The sequence below is a fragment of the Tribolium castaneum genome, chromosome 10, assembly GCF_031307605.1.
Source record: "Tribolium castaneum strain GA2 chromosome 10, icTriCast1.1, whole genome shotgun sequence".
In the NCBI taxonomy this organism is placed as follows: Eukaryota; Metazoa; Arthropoda; class Insecta; order Coleoptera; family Tenebrionidae; genus Tribolium; species Tribolium castaneum.
Genome location: NC_087403.1, coordinates 1,853,835 through 1,880,030, shown reverse-complemented (window position 1 = coordinate 1,880,030; position 26,196 = coordinate 1,853,835). Strand labels below are relative to the sequence as shown.

The following is a 26,196-nucleotide window of genomic DNA, read 5'->3' as shown; positions in this document are numbered from 1 at the left end:
CGTGGTCCGAAAAAGGCGAGAGAATGTGGACAAATAGTAATGCGCAAGGAGAATATGTACCGAGTGACGCAACAAGGAAATGCAGCAGCAGAATTGCACGTGAAGATGAAGGAAGTTTTGGCCAAGGTGAAAATATGATAAACAGCGAGGTTGTTTACGTATTTTTTACGTATTGGAGGATATCGGTGTTTGTGATAAGATTGGAAATAGGAATGCGGGCAATTCGCCTAATTCTTTGGGTGTAGACGAACCGTCGCCTTTTGGCGTTATCTACGGAAGGTTAGAGGCGCGCCCTTATCAGGGGGTGCACGCACATCTCGCGAGATGCAAATCGAGGACGTAGACATAAAACATAATAAGTTAAATGTTATTACGGCGAGAATTGCAAGACCTCGATCGACAAGGCTGTATTACGCATAGCAATAAGGAACTGCACCACGTCCACGCCTGGCCCTGATGGTGACTGCAATGATCACGTATCCGACATACGGCATCTGGAGTAAAAATCGCAAACTGCTTATGGACATCGACAAGGAAATCCGACTCCCGACAAATATTTTTATCTCGTTTCTAAATCAGGTGACGTATCCACCTCCCGATAACACTGAGAAAATTACAAAATAAAAATTACGACATCCATGACTTTGGTGACGTCAGTTCTACAGAAGTCCTCTTTATTGTCTTCGCTGAGGTTTGCGCGGATCAAGGCCCGCATATGAAGGTAATTCCGAAAGCAGTGGTAAAAACCACAAAAAAGTTGGAAAAAATCAAGATAATACATCGTGTGGTAAAATAACAGCTTGCCATTTTTAGAACAGGAAGGAAAAAAATCGTGCGGTTTTGCAAAGCTCGATGCGACAAAATCGATCAATTTTGTGATTCATGCTTAGTTTGAAAAACCAACGCCACGACCATATTTCTGACTAAAACAAAATCGGTGCAAACTAAAAACAAAAACATATAGAGAAAAATACTCCAAAAAAGAAATTGTGGTCATAAACCTATGACATCTCTCATACCATTTGTAACAAATCCCCTCTACTTCATTATTAAAAAACACAAATTAGCAGCAAATGAAACAAATTTGATATATTTTTTTCAAAAAAACGCATTGAAAACTAAGCCTTTAATCGGAAGTTTTGTAGCACTGTAGGAAACTATACCTAATTTTCCTCAGAGATTCAGTTTAATTGGCAATTCCTAACTAAATTTCAGTTAGCAATAAATGGCCGCGTAGTTCAAAAGCCCATTTTTACTTATCAAATTTTAGAGATAAACCTACTTTTACAATTTTATTGACTGTTATTGCAATCTCCATAATGAATTAAGTATTGTTCAAACTATTACAACCCATACAAAATTAAGCAATAAAATTATTTATTTATATTTCGTAAAAATTCCGTTGTATTACATCTTAATAAAATTACAGTTTGAAACATGACAAAATAGGCTAATAAATGCAAGATAGTAATGCTAGGTATTTATTGTAAATGCTAGATAAAAGTAAAATGCTAGATTTGCTATATGTAGAAAAAATGCTTATAAGAGGCTATAGGTATTTACCAGCCATTTATATTTAGTAATACTCACTGTTTTCAAATATCGTTTACAATTTTTGCATACGTTTTTTATCTAGACTTTACTATTTATACTTATCAAGTGTATGTAGAATTTAATGAAATAAACAAAAAAACAAAAAATCGGCAGTTTTTCGTGTGTCCAAAACCATTTTTTTATTTCTATTGTCCGGTAGCTTAAAAAATATGGCATCCGCACAATAATGACGCTTGCGGGTCATTGACACCGCTGCCAACCCCGCAGCCGGTATTTAACTTTAAACAGAGCGATATTTCATAAGATTGTTTGTCATTTTAGTGCGAATAAAAATTTTCCTGATTGCTGGGATATGGTTGGGGATTTTCGCTTAATTACGAGTGATACGTTTGCGTAAAAATGTTCGGAAAGAGGAAACGCAATAATGTTTGATGGTTTCCTGTAAGTTTAGCTGATTCAATCTAATTATGCAATTCAGGTTTATTTATGTGGTGTCACAAGCTATCGAGTGCTTGAATAGCGAAATATCATAAAAATTTGGCAAAGAGGTCAAGCAATCTAACAAGGAAAAGAGTAGCCGATAAGAGTATCATCGATAACCGTTCGAATGTGCTAAATTCAAAAATAACTCGTGAAATATGAAAAAACGCTATTACGTAAAAGAGCACGTGGCGGTATTTTGAAGTAGCGGAAGCCAATAACGGTAAATAATATTTCACCTATATGATACAGTATTACGTAAATATTTGTAAGAGTAATTAAAATAATTCACCCACGTTGGATTCATTACGCAATCAGCAACGTACGCTGCGAACATGTGAAGCTGTGGCACAAACGTGACCCAAGCGAAAATGTCGACAAGTTTGAGCCACGTGCTGATATGCAAAACGCGCCGGATTTGAATTTCCCGCCGGCCGTGACCTGACGCAACTATTACGTCTCGGCGCCCACCTGCATAAGGGCGCACATTCCGTCCCTTGGGCTGTAATAACCAACTGTTGCCACTTTACATAATGTTGTTTTCAAGGCAACCGAATTGCATCACGATCCGATACATGAACTATGTTCTTTGATTAAGAGCATCTCGGTGTTGCGTAAGATTTGGCCGATCAAAGTCAATTATGACAGCTGTCAAGCTGGTAAAAGGCCGGATCCGGATGCGCATAAATTGAAGATTAGCGACTTGTAGATTTTTTCTCAAACTGAGATAAAGTAGGTGTCTTTGAGTGAAGGATAATAAGGAACTAGATTTATCCTGTACTAACCTTCTCTCAACCGCAATGAGGTTACGTTCGTGTCATTATCGCAGCTTTTGTTTTGACCCTTAAAAATTTCGTTTGATATGTTTTGCAATTGGGAGAAAAACTTTAACATGTTACTTGTTGCAACATTGAGAGACTTTATTCTAATGTACAATGGCATCGATATAGAACAAGTTATTCAATACTTATGAAATCTATTAACGACCTTCGCGGTTTTTAAACTTCCAGGGCATTGCGCTAGCCAATAAAATTAATTACATATTACATTTACTTCATTCATTATGTCGGTGGCAACCATTTTGTAGGGGTTTCTATGCTACATTTCACACCCAAATTGAGCAACTGTTTGAGCAACCCTGTATATGAATAGCGGAAACGTGAACTCCTCCAAAAATGTAGCCTTCAAACAAATTATTCAATAAGCTCACTGTCCTTAAGAAAATATTTATACGTGGTTTTTCAGAAATCTTAAAAAACGCCGATAACCATATTGCTACTTTTCTGAATAATTAGCTAAAAACGACAGTTGACGTAAGAATTACCGTTAGTGGTGATGATCACTCGAGACAATCAAGAGGACAATAAATCATAAACGCGAAGAAATTGTAATAAAAAATGCAAAACAGTGTAGTTTGTATTTGCTCAGGATTTTACTTGCAAATAACTTGAGGTTACCGACATCGGGCAGACAACGACGAACAAATTAAAGGACAATAACACTAATAACAGAATTTAACCTAAGAAAATATTCCACTGTCCAGTGATTTTTTGCACGATTACGTCGTAGCTTAATGAGTTATTTTTGTTATTAATCCGCAACGTAAATATGTTTGTGAAAAAGCCCGCAAATAAATTTTGAAACTGCGCTCTTACGCCACGTTACGAAACGCAATAGTGAATCACACCACCTTCGTATCAATTATCAGGGCCAATGAACCGCCACCCTGTATATGTCGGCCTCTTTGTCCGACTAATGGGTAATTTTTCGTTAATCATTCAGATTCTCCGGAAATGACGGCAATTTTGCTTTGACACGTGGCCAAATTCGTCACCTCGTGACAGAAATTCGGACTCACGCTAAATAATTGCGTCAATTCGATTTACTTTGTTTGAATGTGATCGACCTGTTATCTCAGTATCTTTATATACCGCTTTGTTCGCCTCATTCCTGGTAAAACTCTAATTATAAAAATAGACATGTAATAATTATATTATCTTGTTTTTGTTTAGCGCACACACCTGCTGCGTTCGTTGTTTTTAAATAACAAATTCGTTGTCAAAAAGCGGCTGAATGAGTCTGCTGTTTCCCGCAATGAGCTGCTGATGTAATTTATGTTAAATTATATAAATCGCTCTGGAATATTATATTCACGAGGAATGAGCGCCCGCGTGCGAGTTTTCGCCCCGTGTTGGCGACTCCACGTGATGCTCAAGCACCACGTGCCAGTTACGCAATTTCGGCTTAAAACGGATTTTTCGCTTTTTGTTAACCTTGTCTGGACTTAAACAAAGAAAACCGCATCAAGGGAAAGAATCCATAACTGACAAACAAATAAGTCGCGACCCTGGTCAATGCCAAACGGTTGATGACTCGCTCGCAAAATTAACCATCGGACAAAAAACACTTTCGGCATATTCGTGGGCGATTGATCAGTTTGCGATTTATTTTGGGAACGAATTAAACGCCAGCCCAAAAAATAATACGCCAGTAAATGCCATTTAGTTGCGTCCTTGCCCGTTTTGAGCTTTGTTTTGGTCCGAAATCGTCGATAAGTGTGTTTGGTTTGTTATTTTATCAGTAATTAAAGGTCGTTACTCTCGTCGTTCGATGTTAAATCATTTTTTTGATGATGATGTAACATTGTAATGTTCGTTGCACAATGGGATTATACAATTGCCTCAAGTTTGCATATGCAGGGCCGCGTTTTTACTTGGACGGCATAAAATGTTTGCGCAACGCGCCTTCAGTAAGTGATGATTTGGGCAAAAATTAAAACAAAACAACAGTTAGAGAGGAACTGGTTCTTTTTGAATGGTAGGTAAACAGATTGTTGAAATTTTTTAACGACGGAGGAATAAACAAAATATTTTCGAGGTTGAGTGACATTGTTTACGATTATTCGCTGAAAGGACCTTGTACCGATTATGAAAATAACGATTTGATGGTAAAATTTATAGAAAAAAGAGCAAGTGGGATGAGTTAGCCGGTTCGTTGACCATAGCGTGGTCCTTCGCTTTTCTGCGCGACTAAAAATTGAGCAAGCGATGCTTGCTTTATTATTTGTATTGATTATGTCTGTCGAGGCTAGAAGCAACTTTTTGGAGAAATTCGGGTTTTGTTACAAGCGTTATGAAATTATGCCAAAATGTAATCTATGACATTTCCGGGAAATACCGTCAGAACGTGCCAAATAAATAAATATCCACAAAAACGCACTATTACGTGTAAATTTATTCTCTCTGTTCAGTCAACACTGGACCATATCCCCATCTCAATTCCTAAAAATAAATTTATCACAATTATGTAACAACTGCGACATTTTATTCCGCACGTCGAATTTCCACTGATGACTCCTAATTATTACACGAATTACGAACGCATTTGTTTTCATGACTAACACCTTCAAATTATTCACGGGAAAAACGTTTCTTTGTTATTACCCAATTTCCGAAAAGTACGCTTTACTTCGTTCTAGATCATTATCCTTCCAAAACACGTTATTTCATAGAATTTAACTCAATTATTTAATCTCATTTATTTATTAAAGACGTAAATGTCTCTTAAAATGGTAAATATGTTTACAAATTTTCATTGCACAAACAATTATTATTATTACATGTTGTCTCATGTTACTCAATAAAAATCCACTATTCATGTTTTAATTTAGGTATTAATTATTTAACTAAAAACACTTTTACATTTTGTTTACCTTATCATTACTGTTCAAACAACCGATTCACAATTTAGCACAGGCATGACAAGCGCCGTCTAGCAGACAGTAGCCAAACTTGGCCAAGGCGTTTCGGTTTGAAACTAAACTAAACCGGATGCTACAACCTTAACTACAACTACCCACATGATTCAAATAATTTCCCCCGCTATTCTCATTCAAAAAAGCTAAATCAAAGTCAGTCTGAAAAGAATTGATCTCAAGAACGATAACAAACAAAATGTGAACAATTCATTGAACGAAACGAGCGAAAATACGCATTTCAAAGCATAATTTTGCATAAATTGAACAGACTTGTCTGGTCGAACGAAATATGCCGAAGAATAGGGAAAAATTTGTCAAAAAAAATCGATTCGTGTTAAAACAACAAAGAAAAATCAATTAAAAACAAAAAGAATACAAAAGAAAACGTTTTCTGGCGTTGACTTCAACTGAAAATTTTAAAAGGCGGGGACATTTACGCACTAATCTATATTTTCCAGTGTTAAAGAACAAATTACAGGGAATTCTCACGCAACCGCGGCAATTACAGTAAATTAATGTAAAAAATATGCTTTACATTGTATGTGATAAATTAAAATCTGATTTAAATACCGCTTGAATTTATACTTTTTGTTGGGGCCGGAAGGACATATCAATAATAGAGCCGGACATCGCAATTAGCAAAATTGTCTAAAACAAAATGCGGTGTGAAGTAAAACACGCGCTTTTGTCATTACTTTTTTGCTTCGTTTTATTCAAGCGTGAAACATGGGGTTTCGGGGGTAAATTTTTTCTAAATTTTTAAAGTGTGTGTCAATTGCCGAAAATAAGCCCCAGGTGATCGATATTTTTCCGGGAGTGACCAACGCCGGCGTATAAGAAACTTGTTGATTGTTAACACTGGTGTTTATGACCAGTAGTTCCCACCCCTTGGTAGCGTAAATGCGATTTAAAACCCTGGCTTCCATTTTCCCTCGAACTTCAAATTCTTCCAGCTCTCCAATGGCGAAAGAAAGTGACACAATGGAGTTGGAAGACCGCGACCCGAACAACCTCAGCCGCCACTTGCAGGTACACTCGCAAAAGACGAAAATGTGCCTATATTTTTTTTTGCACCAATTTTTTGACACCACAATTTCATCTTTGCCGAGTGTAACTCCAATCAACTCTTTCAGGTGTCATGGGAAGACGTTTTTGGAGAACCGGAAGCTATCAGAAGCCCAGAATGCGCCTGGGCTGTCAGCAACCAGTGTTTCCGCTTATCAAAAAACTTCTGCTACGTCTGTCTTTCAGTTATTTGTGCCCCAGTTGCCGCTTTCTGCCTCGGGATCACGTTCGCTTGTTTGTCTTTCGAGGTTGGTAGCAGTGTCACATTTTACCCGAAAGCGCAACTGACTATTTTAGCATATATGGTGCCTGACGCCATGTTTACGAATTTGGAAAATTTCCTGCGCTGCCACGAGGAATTTTGTGACGGCTTTCGCCCATGCTGTTATCATCCCTTGTACCAGCGCGTGCGGCTATTATTGGTCGGAAATTAAAGTCAAAACGCAAGCAATTTCCCCCGATGTTAATGAGGAAAAGAAAGACGTTTTAGTGGTTTGAGCGAAACGAACAATTTTGTATTTTCACTTCCAATTTGTACAATTGTTTTCCAGCTTAAATATATTGAAGATAAATTTGTCTTTATTTTTTATACCCGGATTTTTTCACCTAAGTATTGCCATAACAGGGCATTAACTTTTACGGTCACCTTTGCAAATCACGCAATATTTTGATCAATACCGTAACCTGAATTGTTCGAATTAGCATTCGGTCAACGTTCGATTAGTGACAAGAAATTCATATTTTTTATACAAAAAAAGTCAAGTAGCATATTTTGTTGAATACAGAATGATCCTTGTACAAATGTTATAAAGGCTGTTTCTATTTTTTATTAATTTTTGAAACTTTTTTCAAACAAAAATCTCCAAAATGATCTGAAAAAAAACTTTGGAAACGTGAGAAGCCAAAAAGGTATCCTAATGAGCACAAGAAATAATAACACGCCCATTAAAAAATATTATTATAACGTCATACTTTTTACGACACTCTGTATAATTAAAAATATTTTCCTGAAATGTGTCCTAAAGTATAAATAACATCTACAAAATATCAAAGCTCTAACTTTAATAATAATAACTGAGCTACAGAAGACGAGCTGAGCTGGACCACCTGTATATTAAATATTAGAGGGTCTCGTGGTAATTTTAAGATGTTCCCAACTCCAGTTTTTGATTTATTATTTTGAAAAAAATGTTATTACACATTGACAAAATAAAATATCAAGGACAAACTGTACTAGTAACAGTTTTAATTAATTAATTAACAAGGAAATGCATAAAATTTCTCACAAAATTACATGCATAAAAAAAATACAATAATAAAAAAATAAAAATGTGCGGAAGAGTTCAGTCAGTTAGTGGGCAAATAAACCCAAAACAAATATTAGAAATTCTGAAAAATGGAAATAAATTCGAACAAAAAAAACACGCGAAAAACTTGCCCTGAACGTAAATTTTGTGAACGCTTAATTTTTATTTAGCAAATCAAACTAATGTAAGTTGGGAGTAAATTTTGCGAGAATTCTTGAATCTGTAATTTTTTTTATTGTTCCTGTGTTCAGTCTATTACTAGCGCAAACTGAAATCCTGCTCCAAAACCTAAGCGAAGTTTTAGCCCCGTTTTTTTTTGTTGAATTTGATTAATAGCAGAAAACCTTGTGTGTTATTTATCATTAGCATTAAGCAAGTAGCCTCGACGGGTATAAAAATAGTAACTTCGTCAATTGAATGTTGGCCGACTGTAAAACCAACTAATTCCATTGCGAGAATTTTGGTGAGTATAATTACCGCATTTTGCATGTAATTTCGCACGCCACAGTTTTATTTTAAGTAACTTTTTCGGCCTGTAACACTAACAATCGATTTTGCAAAGGTCAAGTCGGCGATAAGATGCGATAACAAGAGATGGCTTAACTCTTGTCAGTTGTGTACGGTTTGTTACAGAGAGATGTCGCTACGTAAATTAAATTCGTCCCGGTGTATCTTCAATGCCGCCAAAAGTATCCTTTTTTCCTGCACATTTAAATTACTCAAAACGCTTTAATTATCCTTAACTAAAATCAGGACTTTTCTCTGACAAATCCTCGAGTAAAGGTAATTAATAGTTATTTCATCTTGTTTACGAGAAAGTTTCGTAAGATTACGTGATAACTTATCATTGTTTACTTCTTGTAGTGTTATTCAATTGGGAAGATCCTCTTAATTTAGAATCACAATTAACCGATGAGGAAAAAAGTGTGAGGGATTCTTTTCGGGCGTATTGCCAGGAAAAACTGCAACCACGCATAATCCAAGCCAATCGAAATGAAAGTAAATCGGTTCGGTTAAGTCACCCATCATGGGTTTAAGTTTAAATTTTAGCCTTTGACCGCGAAATTATGGCGGAAATGGGCGCCTTGGGTGTGCTCGGATGCACGATAAAAGAATACGGCTGTGCGGGAATTTCAAATGTAGGCTACGGCCTCCTCACTCGAGAGGTCGAAAGGGTTGACAGTGCCTACAGATCAGCAGTCAGCGTCCAGTCATCACTCGTAATGGGCGCAATCTATTACTTCGGGTCAAAAGAACAGAAAGAAGAGTATTTGCCCAAACTCGGTTAGTTTTACCCTGAACTTGGCAGACCTTGTTCATGACCCGTTACATAAAAACCGCTTTCTTTAATGTTCACATTTTACAAACAGCGAAAGGAGAAATCATCGGTTGTTTCGGGCTGACGGAACCCAACCATGGTAGCGACCCAAGTTCGATGGAAACGCGCGCTAAGTTCAACTCATCCTCGAAGACGTACACCCTGAACGGTAGCAAAACCTGGTAAGGGTTGCAACCCTTAAGCGCCCCCACTAACCCAAATTCCAGGATTACGAACGCGCCACTTGCCGACGTTTTAATTATTTGGGGCAAAAACGACGACGGGAAAATCCGCGGTTTTCTAATCGACAGGAAAAAGCACGGGAAGGGGTTAGACACCCCTAAAATCCAGGGGAAGTTCTCGCTCCGCGCCTCCACCACGGGCATGATCCTAATGGACGGGGTGGAAATCCCCGAAAGCAACATTTTGCCGAACGTTGAGGGGCTCAAAGGGCCGTTCTCGTGCCTGAACAACGCCCGCTACGGCATTGCCTGGGGGGCCCTGGGGGCCGCCGAGTCGTGTCTCCACATCGCCCGGAACTACACCCTCGAAAGGAAGCAGTTCGGGCGCCCCCTGGCCGCCAACCAACTCATGCAAAAAAAATTCGCGGACATGATTACCGACATTTCGCTCGGGCTGCAAGGGTGCCTCCAAGTCGGGCGCTTGATGGATAAAAAATTGTACGTTTTGCGGCTTTGACACGATTTAAACAACTGCGTTACAGACACACGCCTGAGATGATTTCGCTCCTGAAGAGAAACAACGCGGGGAAAGCTTTGGTAATCGCGAGGGTCGCAAGGGACATGTTGGGCGGAAACGGAATTCACGACGAGTACCACATCATCCGACATGTAATGAATTTGGAGTCGGTCAACACGTACGAAGGTGCGAATTAATATAACCGGGTTGGGCCCCGTTTAATTTTTTGTCCAGGTACCCACGACATCCATGCCTTGATTTTGGGACGCACCGTCACGGGAATATCCGCTTTTTAATCATTTTGTACCAATGAATGAAATAAATCTTTGCTCTTGATACCGTCTCTTATTGCGCGCCTCTCAACGGTACTTGTTACTCGATGAAGAATAGAAATTTCGCGCGGAAAAGGAGGTCGACGAAAGTATTTACAATACCAAATTGGCATAAAAAATGATAGAAAGGGGTTGAGAAAGTCGAAAAACGCATGCGTCAATCGATACCCACATTTTAACGCCGCAATGTTATCAGAGTAACTATAGTGCTTCATATTGTACTCGCGATTTGAAATAATTAGGTGTTTACAGTGCTCGCACATTAAAATGTTCACTAATTTAGAAAAATTCGGTTTGGTGTGCATTTCGGTCGTAGGGTTTCAAATTTTCCGATTTTTATTCCGAACCCTTTACAATAATTTTTTGGCTGTGGCGTTGAAAATAAACGCAGTCGATGTCAAAGAGACAGGAAGTTGGGCAGGTAGGCACTGATTTTCATACGTTGCATTTTTTAATTAATTACGCCTAGTTGGCGTTTCTTTGATAACACTATCACTAACACATTTTGTAACCCTGAAACGAAAAATAATCGAGTCACCTACCAAGCTATTGAAAATTTAAATGTCGGCGACACAATGGGAATTTGTTAATTATGCAAAAAGTCGTGGCGTAATCAACGTTGGCCCAATTTTGGCAATTTTTTTGTGGATTTTGTCAAATTTCGCGCTTTCCAAACTTTGGACCTCATCCGATTCTAGTCGTATGATGGTACAAATCTGCGAAAGATTGATAAGACTAAGTTTTATTTACCTAAGATAACAAAATAAACACAACATTTTTTTCAGTCGTTACCGGCGCTACTGATGGAATTGGCAAAGCCTATGCCGAGCTTTTGGCCAAAAAGGGCCTTAACATAGTCCTAATCAGCCGGACGCGCGAAAAACTTGAAAAAGTCGCAAATGAAATTGGTAAGAATCAAAATACAGAGTGACCCAGGGGTCATAACTTTTTGTTATTTGAAATATTGCCATGCCGTTTTCATTATCTGATAAATCTACTTAAAATCCACAAAGTAAAAATATTTTTATTACACACAGACTGGCGAACCAAAGTTATATTTTTTTTAATGGAACGCGTTACATATTTGTGCATATTTATTTTCTACGAATTATTCAACTTTTCGTTATAAATAACAAACTTTTGAAAAATTACTACGAAATCGCCTATGAATATTTTCAAATTTGCAATAGAAAAACTTAGAATACTTTGTATTTGTTTACGCCTATCGATAGCACTTTTCATTTGCTTTCGAATGATTTACAGGAAAAATGATTTTACATAAAACGTGTGAATAATGTAGATGTTTTGCGAACGCTTATTAAAGTAAAAAATGTGAAATTATAAAAATAACCTATGTTACAGTTATTTGAATTAATTGAACAAATATACGATTTTAATTACAGTGGAACTCGGTTATAACGCACACCCAGGGGACCGAAGGAATTTGTTGCTATAATATTGGATTTTAAAAGCTTCAATTTTGTTCGTTAAAAGACGAGATCGTTATAAACACTATATATAAAAAATGTGCAGAAAATTGGTTCTTTTTTTCTTTTTTATAATTTATTGAACTGCAATTTTTTGTAAACTTTTGTAAAATTTTATTGACAAGCAATCATACAATTAATAAGATTTTTCTTTTTCTGACATTTCATGTTTAATTAGAAAATATAAAGCAAGCTTGTCATCTTAAATCTAAAAATAAATAATTTTTATTAATTGCAAAAAAGCTGATCCAATAATTTATTATGCCGTTTTTGGATTAATTAGTGTTTAAAACATTATTAAATTATAAATATTTGTTGGGTTATATATTTTTCGTAATTTTAATTAGAAAAACAAAAATATGTTTTTTTTTAATAATGTATTACACAAATAGACATCAAATAAGAAAAAAATAAACTTTCAAAAATGTCACAGCCACCTATGAATTTTATTTATAAAAATTCAACTTTGTAACCATTGACAACGTAATTAAATTCATCGTAACAAAAAGTCTGTATAACATCTTTGTTTCAAATGTGTATCTTTTATAACGACGGGGATGTTTTTTTTAATAAAAACAGCAAAAAAGTTATAGACCGATTACACACCCCTGTGTCACCCTGCATATTAAAACAATATTTTTGTAATAAATTCCTCGTAGCTTCAAAATATCACGTGGAGACCAAAATAATCGAAGCCGACTTCACCCAAACCGACCCGATTTACACCCACATTGATAAGCAATTGACTGGCTTAGAAATCGGGGTTTTAATAAACAACGTGGGTATGAGCTACCCCCACCCCGAGTATTTCTTAGATTTGAAAAACAAAGACGAAGTTTACAATAACATAATCAATTGCAACATTTATTCGGTCACAAATATGTGCAAAATCGTCTTACCTGGAATGGTCGAGCGACGTCGGGGTGTTGTGGTTAATTTATCCTCCACTGCGGCCCAAATCCCGAGCCCCCTCTTGACGGTTTACGCCGCGACGAAAGCCTACGTTGAAAAATTCTCCCAGGACTTGAACTCCGAATACTCCAAGTTTGGGATTACCATCCAGTGCATTCTCCCGGGGTATGTCGCCACAAATATGTCCAAAATACGCAGCTCGACGTGGATGGCCCCCTCGCCGCTGAAATTCGTCAAAGAAGCCATGAAAACAATCGGGGTTTTGGAGCGCACGACTGGGTATTACCCCCATACGCTGCTCGTGGGGGTTATCCATACCCTGGAAGCGGTGTCACCGCGACTCTCCAGGTGGCTGGTGATCAGAACTATGGAGAACATCCGAGCGCGTGCATTGAAACGGATTAACCACTAATTGTTTGATTATTTATTTAATAAAGGGTTGTTACAAATAGAGCAGTTTTTAATTTACGACACACGCAGTAAAATATTTGTTTCCGCGTTCAGTTGCCCTCTCGTCATCCTGCACTCGGTTTGTAAGTTACCATTTCGTTGACCATTTTTCCCTTTAAGATTATGATGTTTAAAAATTTAATTCCTACTTTATGGTGCTTCTGAGTCCTTAAAAACGTTTTAAAATTCATCATCTGCCTCGTTTTAAGTCAACAAGTGTGCATAAATTGTACCGAAGACAATGTTGAAAAGATGCAATTAATTTTGATTTTAAATGTTGTCGTTTACTAATGGGCGATAAGTAATCTAACTATTAAATAATACACTTACTCGCTATCGACCGTTTGTGCTTAAAACAGTACTAATTATTATTATTAATCGCCTTCATTAACAAATGTTTTATATCCTTGTACAATAATAAAAAAAATCTCTGTATGTATTGTTTCACATTTTTAACCGACTGTTTTTGTATCTTATTCTATTATTTTTACTATCAATTCGAAAAATAGTGGAAGAGCAAACTGTGCATAAAACTGAAATGATCATTTTGGGTTTTAAATGAAACAGTGTTTGAATAGGACTAAACTTTTAATCAAAACGTGCCATAAGGCTATTAGCATGCCCAATACTTCCGAGTTGCACATTTGTTACAAAAGCGTATTTCAAGGGAGGGACTAACCAAAAGGCACGCCAAGCTGCCCACTTTTGGCCTAGCCGGCAGCTTGGAGTGAGTTTTGTTGCAAGCCTAAGAACCACTTTATATAATATAGGCATTATTTTATTTTAGACAAAAATTATAAATCACAATGAGGTATACTTAGTAATACTATAAAGTGGGATTACAGAACTTAAAAATTATCGAAAAAAATACCATAAATTTAAAACGTATTAACAAAATAGTGTTAATATAGATTGCTTATAACACAATAAAAACAATATCGACGACACTCGCACGGCTTACACACATTAATAAATAAACACAGTCAACACAAACACGTTTCAATACTTTACAACTGCACTAACATAGTAATATCTACAGGAATTATACTTTTAATGGGCAGTATACTAATAAAACTTTGTAAATATACAAAAATTATGTCCACTTATCAACATAATATCACGGGAATTTGAAGTAATAAAACTGGGACAAGTCATCCAAAGTTACATACGACGCCACAATTGGTGTTTAATGGAATTTGTATAACTGGTATCGTTTCTAATACGCGCTTTAATATAATTATATCGCTAGAAAAATATTTTTATTTATAGATAAGGCCTCCGGTCATTTACCGCATCACAACTTGCTTTGGTATAAATCTCGGCCAAACTCCACTTAGACACAGCCAACGGCCAAAACCGTTGAGTGTGCCTCCGTGAAACCTGGCCTAAATCTCACCTAACTTAGGTTATTGTCACGACGACTCGTGTGAAATCAGTTCGACGTCGTTATGTAACTCCGAACATAAATAACTTAATAAATAACTCGGCAACAGTCGAAAAACATTAAATAAACGCGATTAATCTAAGACAGGAACTAAAAAATACAGTATATACACTTAATTGTACCATTGAGTAGGAAATTGACTTCCAGCAGCGTTCAATCCGTGGTTTCGCTTTGTTCTGCTGGCGGCGCCCCCTTGTCTGGCGTTTCAGGTCGGTCGTGGTTCGTGGAGCGGACGTACGGCGTGCCTGGAAGGAGCGGCGCATGCGAGCTGTTGGGGTCGGCGGGGATGTAAGTCAGACTGGCGATTCGCATCACATTCCAGCCAGGTTGCGGCTCCTCGTTAATTATCAGTTTGTAGTCTTCGTGCGCCAGGTCGTCGTTGCTGCGACGGGCGGAATCGCCCGTTCCGCTGTCGCGGCACGATGACCGGTCGGAGGCGTTGTCGGTGAATTGCACGCCGCGGTCCAGCTCCAGGGGGCCCTCGAGGGGCGGCGCGGCCGGCGGCGGCATCCGCCGACGCGTTTGGTAAATGATCACCACCCAGATGATGGAAGTGGCGACGGCGCAACATACCACCGTTATTATTATAATACCCATCATGTCAGTCGTCGTGAAGTTGCCTATAACGAAGCCTACGTAATTGTTTTACTGCAGGAAACGAGCGGGAATGAAGCCTGCTAAGCCATCAAGCAATAAAAATCGGATATTTGGAACATATTTTTTCGATCGGCACGACAAGGGGATTCAGGGGTTTAAATATAAGTGGAGAGTTGAAGGGTTCAAAGGTTATTTTCTATTTTACGATATTGTCACAATAGCCACTGCGTAAACCTTTGGACTTACACCGACGGACTTGCCAATCACGCCAACGAATTTCAAGTTAACTTCTACTTTCAGTTCACTTCCCTTTCTTCACTTTCTGTCTCTTTTGAACTGGACTTCTCACGCTATTTATATCCGTGCGATTCTTAGTTGTTTCACAGTTCACCAATGGGAATTCAGTTTTCCAGAAATCACTTAACCAATGGAATTTTAAAAACCGAAAACGCTAGAACTTTATTGAACACGGAATTATAAAAATCACTTTAAACCGAAAACTACCACGAAACTTGACCATAAACGAACACTACGAACAGCGGAAAAAAAGTTCACAAATAACGTCCTTCTTTTAGGATTTCGTCATAATATCAAAGTTTTTGTATAAATTTTTTGCGTTACTTTTGGTTCAGTCTACACATATTTTTAATAAAAAATTACGTAATTCTTGCCGTATTCTTTATTTCGTATAAATTTCGTAGAAAAGGCCAAAAAATCACATGTGACGCTCGAAGACGACGTATTTTTCCTTAAATTTAGTTTTCTTGTTCGTTTGGCCTCTTTAGAATGATTTTTAGCTCAATGTATGAGCGAGAAATCACTTTTCCATTAAATTTTGTTAAAAAAGGGCAGAAAAATTTTTGAAAAAAAAGTTAAAACATTTCCAACAAAGGTCAAATATAACGGTACTGCTTTAGGTATAATTCGTTTATAAGAAGAAACCAATATTTTTGCGTAATAGCCTTTGAATTAATCAAAAAAATCACAACAATTTGTTTTACTTGGACGATAAAACATTTGCGACAAAAAGTAAAAAACTATTTCATGAATTCGTACAAGTGGGGCACAGAAAATTTTGCAGTCTTAAAAAGACAGGAAAACAGGACAGCGCTTGATGCTGTAGCAGGCATTGGTGGGAAAACCTACCAGGCTTGACTCTAAGTAGACTATATCCGGTCTTCTCGCCCAAAGAATTATTCAAATGACACTCGTATTTGCCGGAATCCGATTGGACAGTGTCCACAATTATCATCAGTTGTTCCTCCGCGGTGAAAAAATGACGCTCAGTTGCCCGAATGGGCTCCCCATTTTTGTACCACGTGATCGTGGGCTTTGGGGTCCCACTGGCCATACATTGAAGCACCACCAATTCGCCAGCGGTCACTTCCTTATTCTCCATCGATTTGACAAAAGAAGGTTTTTCTAAAAGGCAAAATAAAAAAATCGCTTAAAAAAAATACCTTTTTACCATAAACCGTCAACGAGGCGTTTGTGACTATAGTACCAGCGGCGTTGTGTGCAGTGCAACTGTATATTCCCATGTCCGTTGGTTTGACATTTGAGATGAAAAAACTATCATCGGCTGGCAACACATGCATGCGTCTTTCTCTGGCCGCCGGAAAATCATTTCCGCCATCTTTCTGCCAGGCGATTTCCGGTTGTGGCTCGCCGTGAGCCGCGCAGACTAATTTGGCGACGTCGCCGGCTTTTACCGTTACGTTATCAGGTCGCTTGAGAAACGTCGGGAAAACTGCAAATTACCACGTGCAAAGTCGTAACACGACTAACTGGGAATTGTCGCTTGCATTTCAAAGGACCAATTTTTCATATGCAAGCCACGATCCCCAGCATAGGTCATAACAAGGTCTTACTTAGAACCGAAATGCTCGACTTTTGCGAGTACGTGGTGCCAAAAATGTTCGACACAACACACTGGTACTTCCCAGCATTGGAATGCTGCACTCTGTAAATGTTGAGTTTGGATACTGCTTCTGTAGTTTTACCATCGGAACTGGAATTTTCGTTAATGTTCATGTTAATTATATCGACGTTGTCTTTTTTCCACTGGAAAGTCATAGGGCTGTTTGAACTTGACATCGCTGTGCAACTTAACGTAATATTTTCTCCTTTTAAAGCCATTATTTCTGGTTCCGGTTCTTCGGTTAATCTCGGTTTAGGTAGTTCGTCTAGAAATTTTATTTTACACCCGGTGTTGTTTAAAAAAATTATTCAAGTACCACATGTAAAATTCGATGTTGGTATTTCGACCAATGACTGGCCTCGCAACCATTCGGGATAGGCACAAATCGCACGGATTTTGAACTGTTTTGTGTCCAACCATTCGTAAAACCAACGAATGTTACAGTCGCAAAGTAAATAAGTGGTGTTAATAACGAGATCCTGGAAAACACCGTTCAATTGTTTGTTCCCTCTCACAATTTAATTCAATACCGAAAGCAAAGGCACTTCAGAGAAGGCGTTCATTTGGATTGAGGTAATGTTATTGTCGTTCAAATTTAAATACGTTACGTTCTTCAATCCAATAAAGGCGTTTTTACTTATCGATTTAATGTTATTATCGGCCAGGTAAAACTTAATCAAATTGCCCAGTCCTTGGAACACGCCGTTCGCATCCTCAATCGTCCACGAGATTTTATTGTTATTTAAATGCCTTAAACAATCGTCACAGAAAAAAACACTTGCACCACCAAAGACTTACAAGTATTTCAGATTTGGCAAGTGGCTAAAAGCTCTTTCTTCAATAAATGTTATCTTATTGTTACTTAATACTAGTTTTTGGAGATCGTTAAGATGTTTGAACGTATTAGCTGCGACCGATTCTAGCCTGTTATTAGACAAGTCTCTGGAAAAAATCATTAGTTCTGGCCATTAATTCTGCAAAAATCTTACAAGAGGGCCAGTTTTTTACAAAACTCCCAAGCCTCAGGTTCGACAAAATTGATGTAATTGTGGTTCAAAGACAATTCTTTTAGAGACTGTAAACCATAAAGCCATCCTTTCGAAATGACTAATATGTGATTGTAATCCAAAATCCTTCAAGAAAATCATGACTGAATCAGCTGGCAAAGAGTAATTACTCACAATTTGTCAATAGACAACAATCCGTAGAAGGCCCCATCTTTGAGTTGCGTTATTTGGTTTCGTTTCAATTTTAATACATATAGACGTTCTAATGACTTGAAAGTTAAAGCTTCAATGGACTTCAGCTGATTTCGGTTAAGTTCACTAAAAAATCGGAAACGTGGCGTGATGGGCCTAGGTTTGTAGTCAAAAACTTACAGAATTTTTAGCTGCTTCTGGTTACTGAACGCGTCGTTGGGAATAACAGAAATTTCGTTTTTGTTCAATATGAGTTCAGTTAAGATAGTCAGGTTTCTCCAAGTAACGTCGTTAAGTTTTTTAATGGTGTTATTACGTAAATCGCTGAAAACCGCCGAGATTTATTTATTTTGTTTGGATCAGAGGCATGAAGTAACAGCAATGTAAACAAAGATGACTTACAGGTGAGTGGTCCATTTTGGAAGATTCGATGGAATTACTTGCAATCTTTTCGACGAACAGTCGACGTAAGAACCCAAACAAGTGCAAATTTCTGGACAATCTTTGCTTTTCGTACAACTTGCCGAACTAATGATGTAAATAATGATCGTAGCCAAATAACAAACACCCACCATTTTGAAAAAACACTCAATTATCCATAGTAGTTTGACCGAAATTTGTATATTTTAATACATTTCGGCAACATTTTTATGGAATTAACGTTTTTCAACATCTCACTGCACTATTATTTCGTCGGTTACAACCGGGGCGTTGTTTAATTTATTAAAATCGTTAAATTTGCAACATACTGACGCAGTAATATACACACAGAAGCCATTTAATCGGCCACTGAAGCGACATCTACGACCATACACCACATAATAAGAAAAAAAAAAACGAATCTTACTTCTGACACTTGTACCGAGTCTCAAAATTCTTAAACCCACATAACTACACTTAAAAAACCCTTAATTCGCTAACAAACATATTTAAAAGACGAAACTACAAAAATAATTCAGGTTCCTGTATTGCAGTTTACGTAACATCTAGCAGATGACGCCCCTATAACAACTATTATGTAACCTTTCGTAACTCCGAGCGCTAGATGACGCCACCAGCAAAATTCAAGCGAGCGGCTTTTAAAAAAATAATAAGCGTGTTTTCAAAGCTTTTGAAAAAATAAAATCGTAAGGTTACAACGTTATTATTATTATTATTATGCTTGCAAGTGCGTATTGCATCAAAAGTTTAAAGGTCTGTCTATTTCCACATTGTATTAAATAACCACCGAATTTTGAAATGTTAAAGAAATCCCAAATTGTGCGTCATTCATGTTTCTATAAGTTTTTGCCTAGTTACTGTTCTAGTAGTATAACCCACAATGATGTTCAAAGAGAGTGAAGTAGGTCAACTTTTACTTTTCTAAATTTTAATCAAATCCCTTCATTAAGTAGCTAATCGAGTAATGAGCGAAATTAAGTGTTACAGATATATTACCGATTTGAGCTAAAATAAGTAATGAGAAATAAATACTGTCTAATCGTTAACTCCTTTATATACTTAGTTTTATTGCCACGGTGCCAATTATGTGAAAAGTATATATTTTTTATTTTTGTTTTACGTTTTTCAATAATTAGCCACAAGCGACAGATAGTTAAAAGCATTTTTATCAGAACATTACTTTTTATGGCGCAGTTTGAGCTTTAATATTTGCATATTTACACTATTATATATCGGCGGTTAAATTTAATCAAGCTAATTACAAATTTTTCGATAGTCTAATTTATTGCAAGAAAACCAAAAAATAAACAAAGCGAGATACACGTAACAGCAGTGCATGATGTAATAATACTTTTTGCTTATAAGACGCATTTCTTAACAATTTAGCGGAATAATTATGAAACAAATTATTATTTAGTTGCATTTTCTAGCGGTTGCGTTTCTTGTAAAGTCACGACCCCAACATAAGTCGATTTTTTTAAACATATTCGCCGATTATCTATTATTTCAATGTATAAACAGGAAATTTGCGTACAATATCGTACGTCAAGTTTATTACAGCCGTTTTTACATTTCAAATCCAGACTGTTTTTGCTGTGGGCCCATCCAAATGGTTTTTGAAATCCCACCACGAATTGTTTGGCGAATTTAATTTTCTGGTTTTTGATAACATTCAGTTGCAAAATTATGAATATTTATAAATAAATACTGGTTTGAACACGAGTGGGTAAAAATAATTTGCCGCGTCATGTCAAAAATCCACTCAAACGTGCTTCTAATTAAGCAAACGAAATAATTATGTTATCGGTTTTTTATGTATTGATAAATAAATAAATGGGTTTTATTAGAATTAGATTAGTCGAAAATAATATTTTGAGCTGAGTTGGTTGATGACACTTGTGAAACAGATCACGCTTGGTGCATTTGATAGAAGGTTGATTTTTCTCGCGGCGAAGAATGGCCAAAGTTCATGCCTTGGCTGGCGAAATGATTCAAAAATCTAAAGTTCGCGTCTGGCGGACTTCAATTAGCCTTGGTCTCAATACGGAAGCACTTTCTTCCGAAATAATCCCGTGATTTCGGCAGGAAATGGACGCGTTCAGCTTCCGGTCATACTCCATTTATTGGAAAGCCGCATGAGCCAATTATGCAATATAGCCATCGAATTGTGGCATTATATAATTAGCTAACGGTACGAAATGATACCTTTCTGTACCACTTCGCTGCTGTGCTTGCAATGTTTACATTTTAACTAGTTGAAGGCAAGGTTCTTGCCTCATTGCCAAATTCAATGCTAATTCCTCGAGCTCTTTGGCCGTTTCTGATTTCACTAAAATTAGTCTTTTCTGCCTCCTGGAGGGCAAAGTCCAGTCTTTGGCTCGAGATTCTAGAAGCTGGTGCAAAATTTTCCAAAATCTCCGGTAAACAAGCACAGGTGGTTCACCTTGTGGCTGTATCTGCGATGGGCGAATAGTTCGCGCATTTGGCGAAAATGGCAGTTTGTTGGTAAACAAACAGGTGAGCATTATGTCTGGGGCATGGAATTTCTTGGTGAAATTACGTTATTACAAGTTCTGCGTGCTCAAGGTTTTTACGTCAATAGAATAATTAATTGAATCCGAAAGAGGAATTCTTACAAATGCAATTGATTGTTGTTTCTTCTAGAATCATCATTAGGTTCCAGACTGGAAAAAAAGCGTTTTTTCTGCTGTTACGTAAGAGTTTCCACGTAATGGCTACTTCCTCTTCCACCCCAAAACCCGGAACATTCAAATAAACTGAAAGTTTGTTAAATCGCGTTTTGCCTTCACACAACAATGATCCAGCGGTTTTCTCACAAATGTTGCCGTTTAATAGTAAATAGTAAAATCGGGACTAACTACGCGTTTACCACTATAATAAAAATTATAACCAGATCCTTGAAAATTTTTGCTAGAGACGCCAGACGGAATTTAATGACTAGCTACCAACCATCCTTGAAAAATACAAGTTTTCAGTGCAATAACGGAAATTACATGCTTTCATAAAAACTTATGAAAGCACGATAATACGATTATTTCAGTTTCGGGTTTACGTGACGTGAAAATGTATCACATTAGAGAGTCACAAGAAAGGTTAAACTCATTTATTAAAGCAGGTACAAACGTGAAAATATTTACAAGTTATGTATTTGTTTACATTAAATTCGATCAATGAAAAGTTTAAAGTTCGTTCGTTTTTCCCGTCAGGGTAATCAACTTATCAGCGAGAAAGTGTACCACTCACGAAATATTTATTTTCACGAAACTATCATTCCTGTTTGTTTTCCCTAATCGAAAACTAACGTCACGACTCTAATCAAAAACACCGAAGTTACACCCTTTACACACAGAACAACAAAGTACGCATTTTCTTAATCTACCACAGCCTTACAGGTAAGGTCATCCCTGAAAAACATTTGTTCACGCGTCAGAGCCAATATTTTAACGCACTTCTCAAGTTAATTAGTTTGAGTGCCTACTTCAAAGATAGATGTAATTAAAATATGTTCATTGTTATCTTAAGCTTTTATGGATTGAGCCGCGTGTGGGAATTTTCCAACATTTAAATGCATCGAGATTCGAGACGCATCTAATATTAATCTTTGTCAATTCTTTCTTGATAGAGGCTGTGACCTGTCTCGGGCCCACCAAGTGGGTCACGAGTGCTTCAATCCCAAATGAAAAATATAAAACAAACAGTGACAACCCAAATTATTTTCCAAAAAAAATCTACATATTTCGAAAATGCGAAAAATAAAATTTTATTTTGGCGTTTTTGGCAATATTTAAGCATATTTTTAAAGAAACTACAGTAAAACTAACTGAAAACACACCAAACGAGATCGAAACTGATGATATTTTAGATTGTTTTGCTCAATCAGTTCATTTTTGAACCAAAGATTTATCATTTATTAACACCTTTCAAAATCTGCCCAAAAATTGCAAAATTAAAACTAAGTTCTCTGTGCAAAAGGTTGTTAAACCAAACCGAAAAACCACAAATATGATCTAATATGACATTATTTTTGCATTTTTGAGCAAATTGTACTTTTTCAACTGAAAATTTAATTATGTCACCGACTTAATTTTCATTTTGAAATTTATTTTAGTAAGAAATAAAATTATTTATGTATCACGGGAATTGTTGGGTGTTGGGAATATACTTTGCCCTCGGGCCGAGCGGCCCTTTGTCCACGTGTATTAAAACCCTTATAATTCTCTTGGTGTATAAATCGCTATTATTGTGTAAGGGCCAGTTTAAAAAAGCAAACTAAAAATTGATTGTAATTAAATATTCAGTAAACCTGTCCTAGGTATTTTATTTCGATATAATTACATATTCGTAAATATTTTCTTACACTTTGTATTACTTACCTGGAATAAATAATTGCGTATTTTTTCTACAAAACAAACAAAAACCATTTAAAAGCAAAACAAGGAAGTTCTTCCAGATTATATTTAATTCCGAACAGAAAACTGAGACTTTTAGAAAGAATATCGTCTTCTTGTTTACTGCAAAATCCACCTTCCCATTTCCAAAAGTCACATGACACATGAGTGGTCATCCTCGGGTGAGAATAAGTCAAGTCAATAAGACAACGTTTTGATGTACATGCATAGTTAATTAATTTGATTTTCCAATTATGTACGTATTTGTTTAATAAAGAATCTTTAATTCGCTTAATTTTGAATTAATGTTTTGGAACCAATTGTTTGCAATTTCGTTTGTAAAATGTAAATATGTTGTCAATGCGAGTGAACTTCCTGTTATGTAACAATTTGAAAACAAAGGAATAATGGAATAATGTATGCTCTTTTTCGTGGAAGGATCAGCTGATGATGTAATAAGGACCGTGAATAAAATCATTTTTAAATTAAATAATGTATTTAATTTCCTTTACTTATCCAGAGGTATACAAGTAACTCTCACTAAAATAAATATAATAATTAATAACAATCAAGGAGCAACACAAACGTTGAGAATATCACTCTTTTAAATACAGTCCACGCATCCATGCATCCACTCACGCATCCCCCACGCACACCCTCCCCCTCGAGCTTCGAAGAGGTCTTTGTCACACTGGCCCTCCGATATCGTGCTGATAACGCGAAGTGAGGTACTGGGCAGCTTCGGTCATCTGTTTCAGCGACCGGGTGAGTCCCACCAGATGCCTCCTGAAGTTTTGCGCGACTTGTTCCGTCCGATCCCCGAAACACTCCTGCGATTCCTCGATTCCGGAGTCGTTCTCGTTCCCGGCGTCCGACTCGGAGTCGCTGATCGTCGACGCCGACGAATTCGTCGAGGCTACGCTGACAGTCGACGGTCTTCGCACGTGTCCCTTGACCACTGTCGCCGCCGGGGCCGGAGCCGGAGCCTCCTCGGCCGCCTGTCCTTGTCCCCACAGCAAATCGGCCTTCACGCTGTTCAGCATGTTGTAGATTTGGAACAGATCGGCGGAACTCAGCAGCTCTTGGACACCGTGTTTTGACTTTTGGTTATGCTTTTTGGGACACGTCGGGTCGTTCTCGTCCCCCACCTTCAGGTCCATCAGGCGGCAAGGCACTAGGATTGTCTCGTCCATCGCGTTCACCGTCTTCACGAACTTCTCCATCAGGTTCAAAATGCTCTGGTGCGAGAATTCCGTGTCGTCGTTGCGGGCGATGCGCCGAAGGCTGTTTCTGCAAACAAACTCAAACTGCAAAAAGCGCCAGCGTTTGGCCGACTCCGGGGCGCGCTCTTCATGCAATATATGCAGATTTAGGCCGAAAAACAAATGGCAAAAGGAACTCAAACGGCTTGAACGTTTTTCTCTCCAAATTCACGAGTTTCTTTTTTCTCAAAAAACTAGCACTGCGTCCAACCTTACAAACCCAAATTCACCAATTGTCGAAATGTCACGACGGGATTTAAAATTTTGCTCACTTGATAATTCCGTTATCTTATCAAAAGTGTTCCAAGGAAGGATTTAGTCAATTGAGCCCTAAATAACAATGAGCAATTTATTTTTTGGAATTGAATCAGCCTGCCGAACAATTGAATGAGGAGCGCCTCGACTTTCGAGTTCTGGAACGATTTCAATTGAGTAGTAGGTTTAAAAATACTTTCTTTCCTTTAGTTATTAAGAAATTGTTGCAATGCTAGTGAAAGAATGACAAACCGGTGATAGTGTTGCATGATTTTTCCACGTAAAGGATACAAAATTTCGTCAAAAATCGAGTTGTTTATGAAGTGTGACACACTTAACCATTGCATAATATCTGAAGCAGTGGCAGGTGGAATTTGAAATGAACTAATGGTAGCTTTCACCCACCAAACTGAACATTTGTGGGGGTCGGAAAAATGGGCAACTACCCCAATTGGCGCAATCAACCTACCTGCTGTTTTCCAAGCTTGCTGTGATATTATCTGCATAGGAATTCATTTCGAGTATTGTTAGCCCAACTGTCACAAAACCAAACCAAAATTCACAAAACACAACAACAAACTGCTCAATTCTTCGAATTGAGAATTTGAGTTAGTCCTCGCGCTTTACTACGGCACTCCACACTCACATTAGAGTTTTATATGAGGATGACTGATGACAGGAGTGGGGCTCTGGAGAAGGCGTGACGGTAGTATCGACGTACAGAGGTCGTGATCTCTGATTTTATTCAAAAAACTATTCAAACACAAACGATAGCTGCGAGGAGTTCACCTTTGGTGCGTTTGCACCCACGGGAGGGACCCGCGGGGCGGGAACAGCCCCGGGTTTGTTTTTTCGGCTGTTTGGGAATTGGGGACAAATCGCCCGCAATCGCCTGATCTAGAGCCCCAAGAGTCAGACCATAATGCCGGTGTACCATTGGTGGTTTCCACATTGCTGCGCCCTGATTGGACGGCCAGATTTAGGCGCATTTTTCGATTTTGTAAATTGCAAAATAGCACAATAACATCTATTTCATCAGAATCGTCCGATAATTTCTGGGAAAACAGTCAGTGTCGATTGATTAATTCAACAAGAGCGGCTTAATTTAATTAGAACGGATATCGTCCACATTCCAATAAAATTTTAATATGCATAAAGAAGGGAACAATGGATGGAAATGTATCATTACCATACATACGTACCATCCAACCATTGTTTGGCTTGATAAGAATTATTAATTTTCCACCATAATGACACTTTTACATAATCACGAACTTGCAGGGGTCAGACTTAATTTGTTTAAAAAT

At 37.5% G+C, this 26,196-nt stretch overlaps 5 protein-coding genes across 10 annotated transcripts; 3 read left to right on the top strand and 2 right to left on the bottom strand.

The window, feature by feature from the left end:
- Positions 1-1,447: 1,447 nt before the first annotated feature.
- Positions 1,448-7,431, top strand: LOC660267 (caveolin-3). Of its 3 annotated transcripts, none has more exons than XM_015979937.2 (4): positions 1,448-6,687; positions 6,745-6,820; positions 6,925-7,104; positions 7,154-7,431. In XM_015979937.2, exons 1-4 carry the CDS (start codon positions 6,659-6,661, stop codon positions 7,352-7,354), a joined length of 486 nt encoding a protein of 161 aa, XP_015835423.1. In that variant the 5' UTR covers positions 1,448-6,658; the 3' UTR covers positions 7,355-7,431. The 3 variants fall into 3 exon arrangements, with proteins under 3 accessions (XP_015835423.1, XP_015835424.1, XP_971609.2); XM_015979938.2 differs by having other exon boundaries at positions 1,454-6,682; XM_966516.4 differs by having other exon boundaries at positions 1,588-6,820.
- A 1,044-nt stretch (positions 7,432-8,475) lies between these two features.
- On the top strand, positions 8,476-10,516 carry LOC660326 (uncharacterized protein). Of its 3 annotated transcripts, none has more exons than XM_015979612.2 (9): positions 8,476-8,626; positions 8,797-8,852; positions 8,917-8,946; positions 9,028-9,162; positions 9,214-9,447; positions 9,534-9,663; positions 9,709-10,161; positions 10,206-10,366; positions 10,415-10,516. In XM_015979612.2, exons 2-9 carry the CDS (start codon positions 8,801-8,803, stop codon positions 10,474-10,476), a joined length of 1,257 nt encoding a protein of 418 aa, XP_015835098.1. In that variant the 5' UTR covers positions 8,476-8,626; positions 8,797-8,800; the 3' UTR covers positions 10,477-10,516. The 3 variants fall into 3 exon arrangements, with proteins under 3 accessions (XP_015835098.1, XP_015835095.1, XP_971662.1); XM_015979609.2 differs by having other exon boundaries at positions 8,505-8,626; positions 8,777-8,852; XM_966569.4 differs by having other exon boundaries at positions 8,531-8,626; positions 8,726-8,852.
- A 166-nt stretch (positions 10,517-10,682) lies between these two features.
- spidey lies at positions 10,683-13,362 on the top strand. The gene is made up of 3 exons (XM_966627.5): positions 10,683-10,933; positions 11,298-11,420; positions 12,659-13,362. Exons 1-3 carry the CDS (start codon positions 10,780-10,782, stop codon positions 13,321-13,323), a joined length of 942 nt encoding a protein of 313 aa, XP_971720.1. The 5' UTR covers positions 10,683-10,779; the 3' UTR covers positions 13,324-13,362.
- A 568-nt stretch (positions 13,363-13,930) lies between these two features.
- On the bottom strand, positions 13,931-19,334 carry LOC660451 (leucine-rich repeats and immunoglobulin-like domains protein 2). 2 transcript variants are annotated; one of them, XM_008202023.3, is made up of 11 exons: positions 18,925-19,334; positions 18,703-18,846; positions 18,505-18,648; positions 18,313-18,456; positions 18,122-18,265; positions 17,854-18,073; positions 17,640-17,802; positions 17,274-17,588; positions 16,871-17,152; positions 16,549-16,824; positions 13,931-15,437 (listed from the first exon to the last, which is right to left on the bottom strand). In XM_008202023.3, exons 1-11 carry the CDS (start codon positions 19,095-19,097, stop codon positions 14,959-14,961), a joined length of 2,484 nt encoding a protein of 827 aa, XP_008200245.1. In that variant the 5' UTR covers positions 19,098-19,334; the 3' UTR covers positions 13,931-14,958. The 2 variants fall into 2 exon arrangements, with proteins under 2 accessions (XP_008200245.1, XP_971774.3); XM_966681.5 differs by having other exon boundaries at positions 13,931-15,425.
- A 4,515-nt stretch (positions 19,335-23,849) lies between these two features.
- On the bottom strand, positions 23,850-25,568 carry LOC660513 (uncharacterized protein). Its single transcript, XM_966738.5, has 2 exons — positions 25,359-25,568; positions 23,850-24,662 (listed from the first exon to the last, which is right to left on the bottom strand). Exons 1-2 carry the CDS (start codon positions 25,403-25,405, stop codon positions 24,059-24,061), a joined length of 651 nt encoding a protein of 216 aa, XP_971831.1. The 5' UTR covers positions 25,406-25,568; the 3' UTR covers positions 23,850-24,058.
- Between the last annotated feature and the right edge of the window lie 628 nt (positions 25,569-26,196).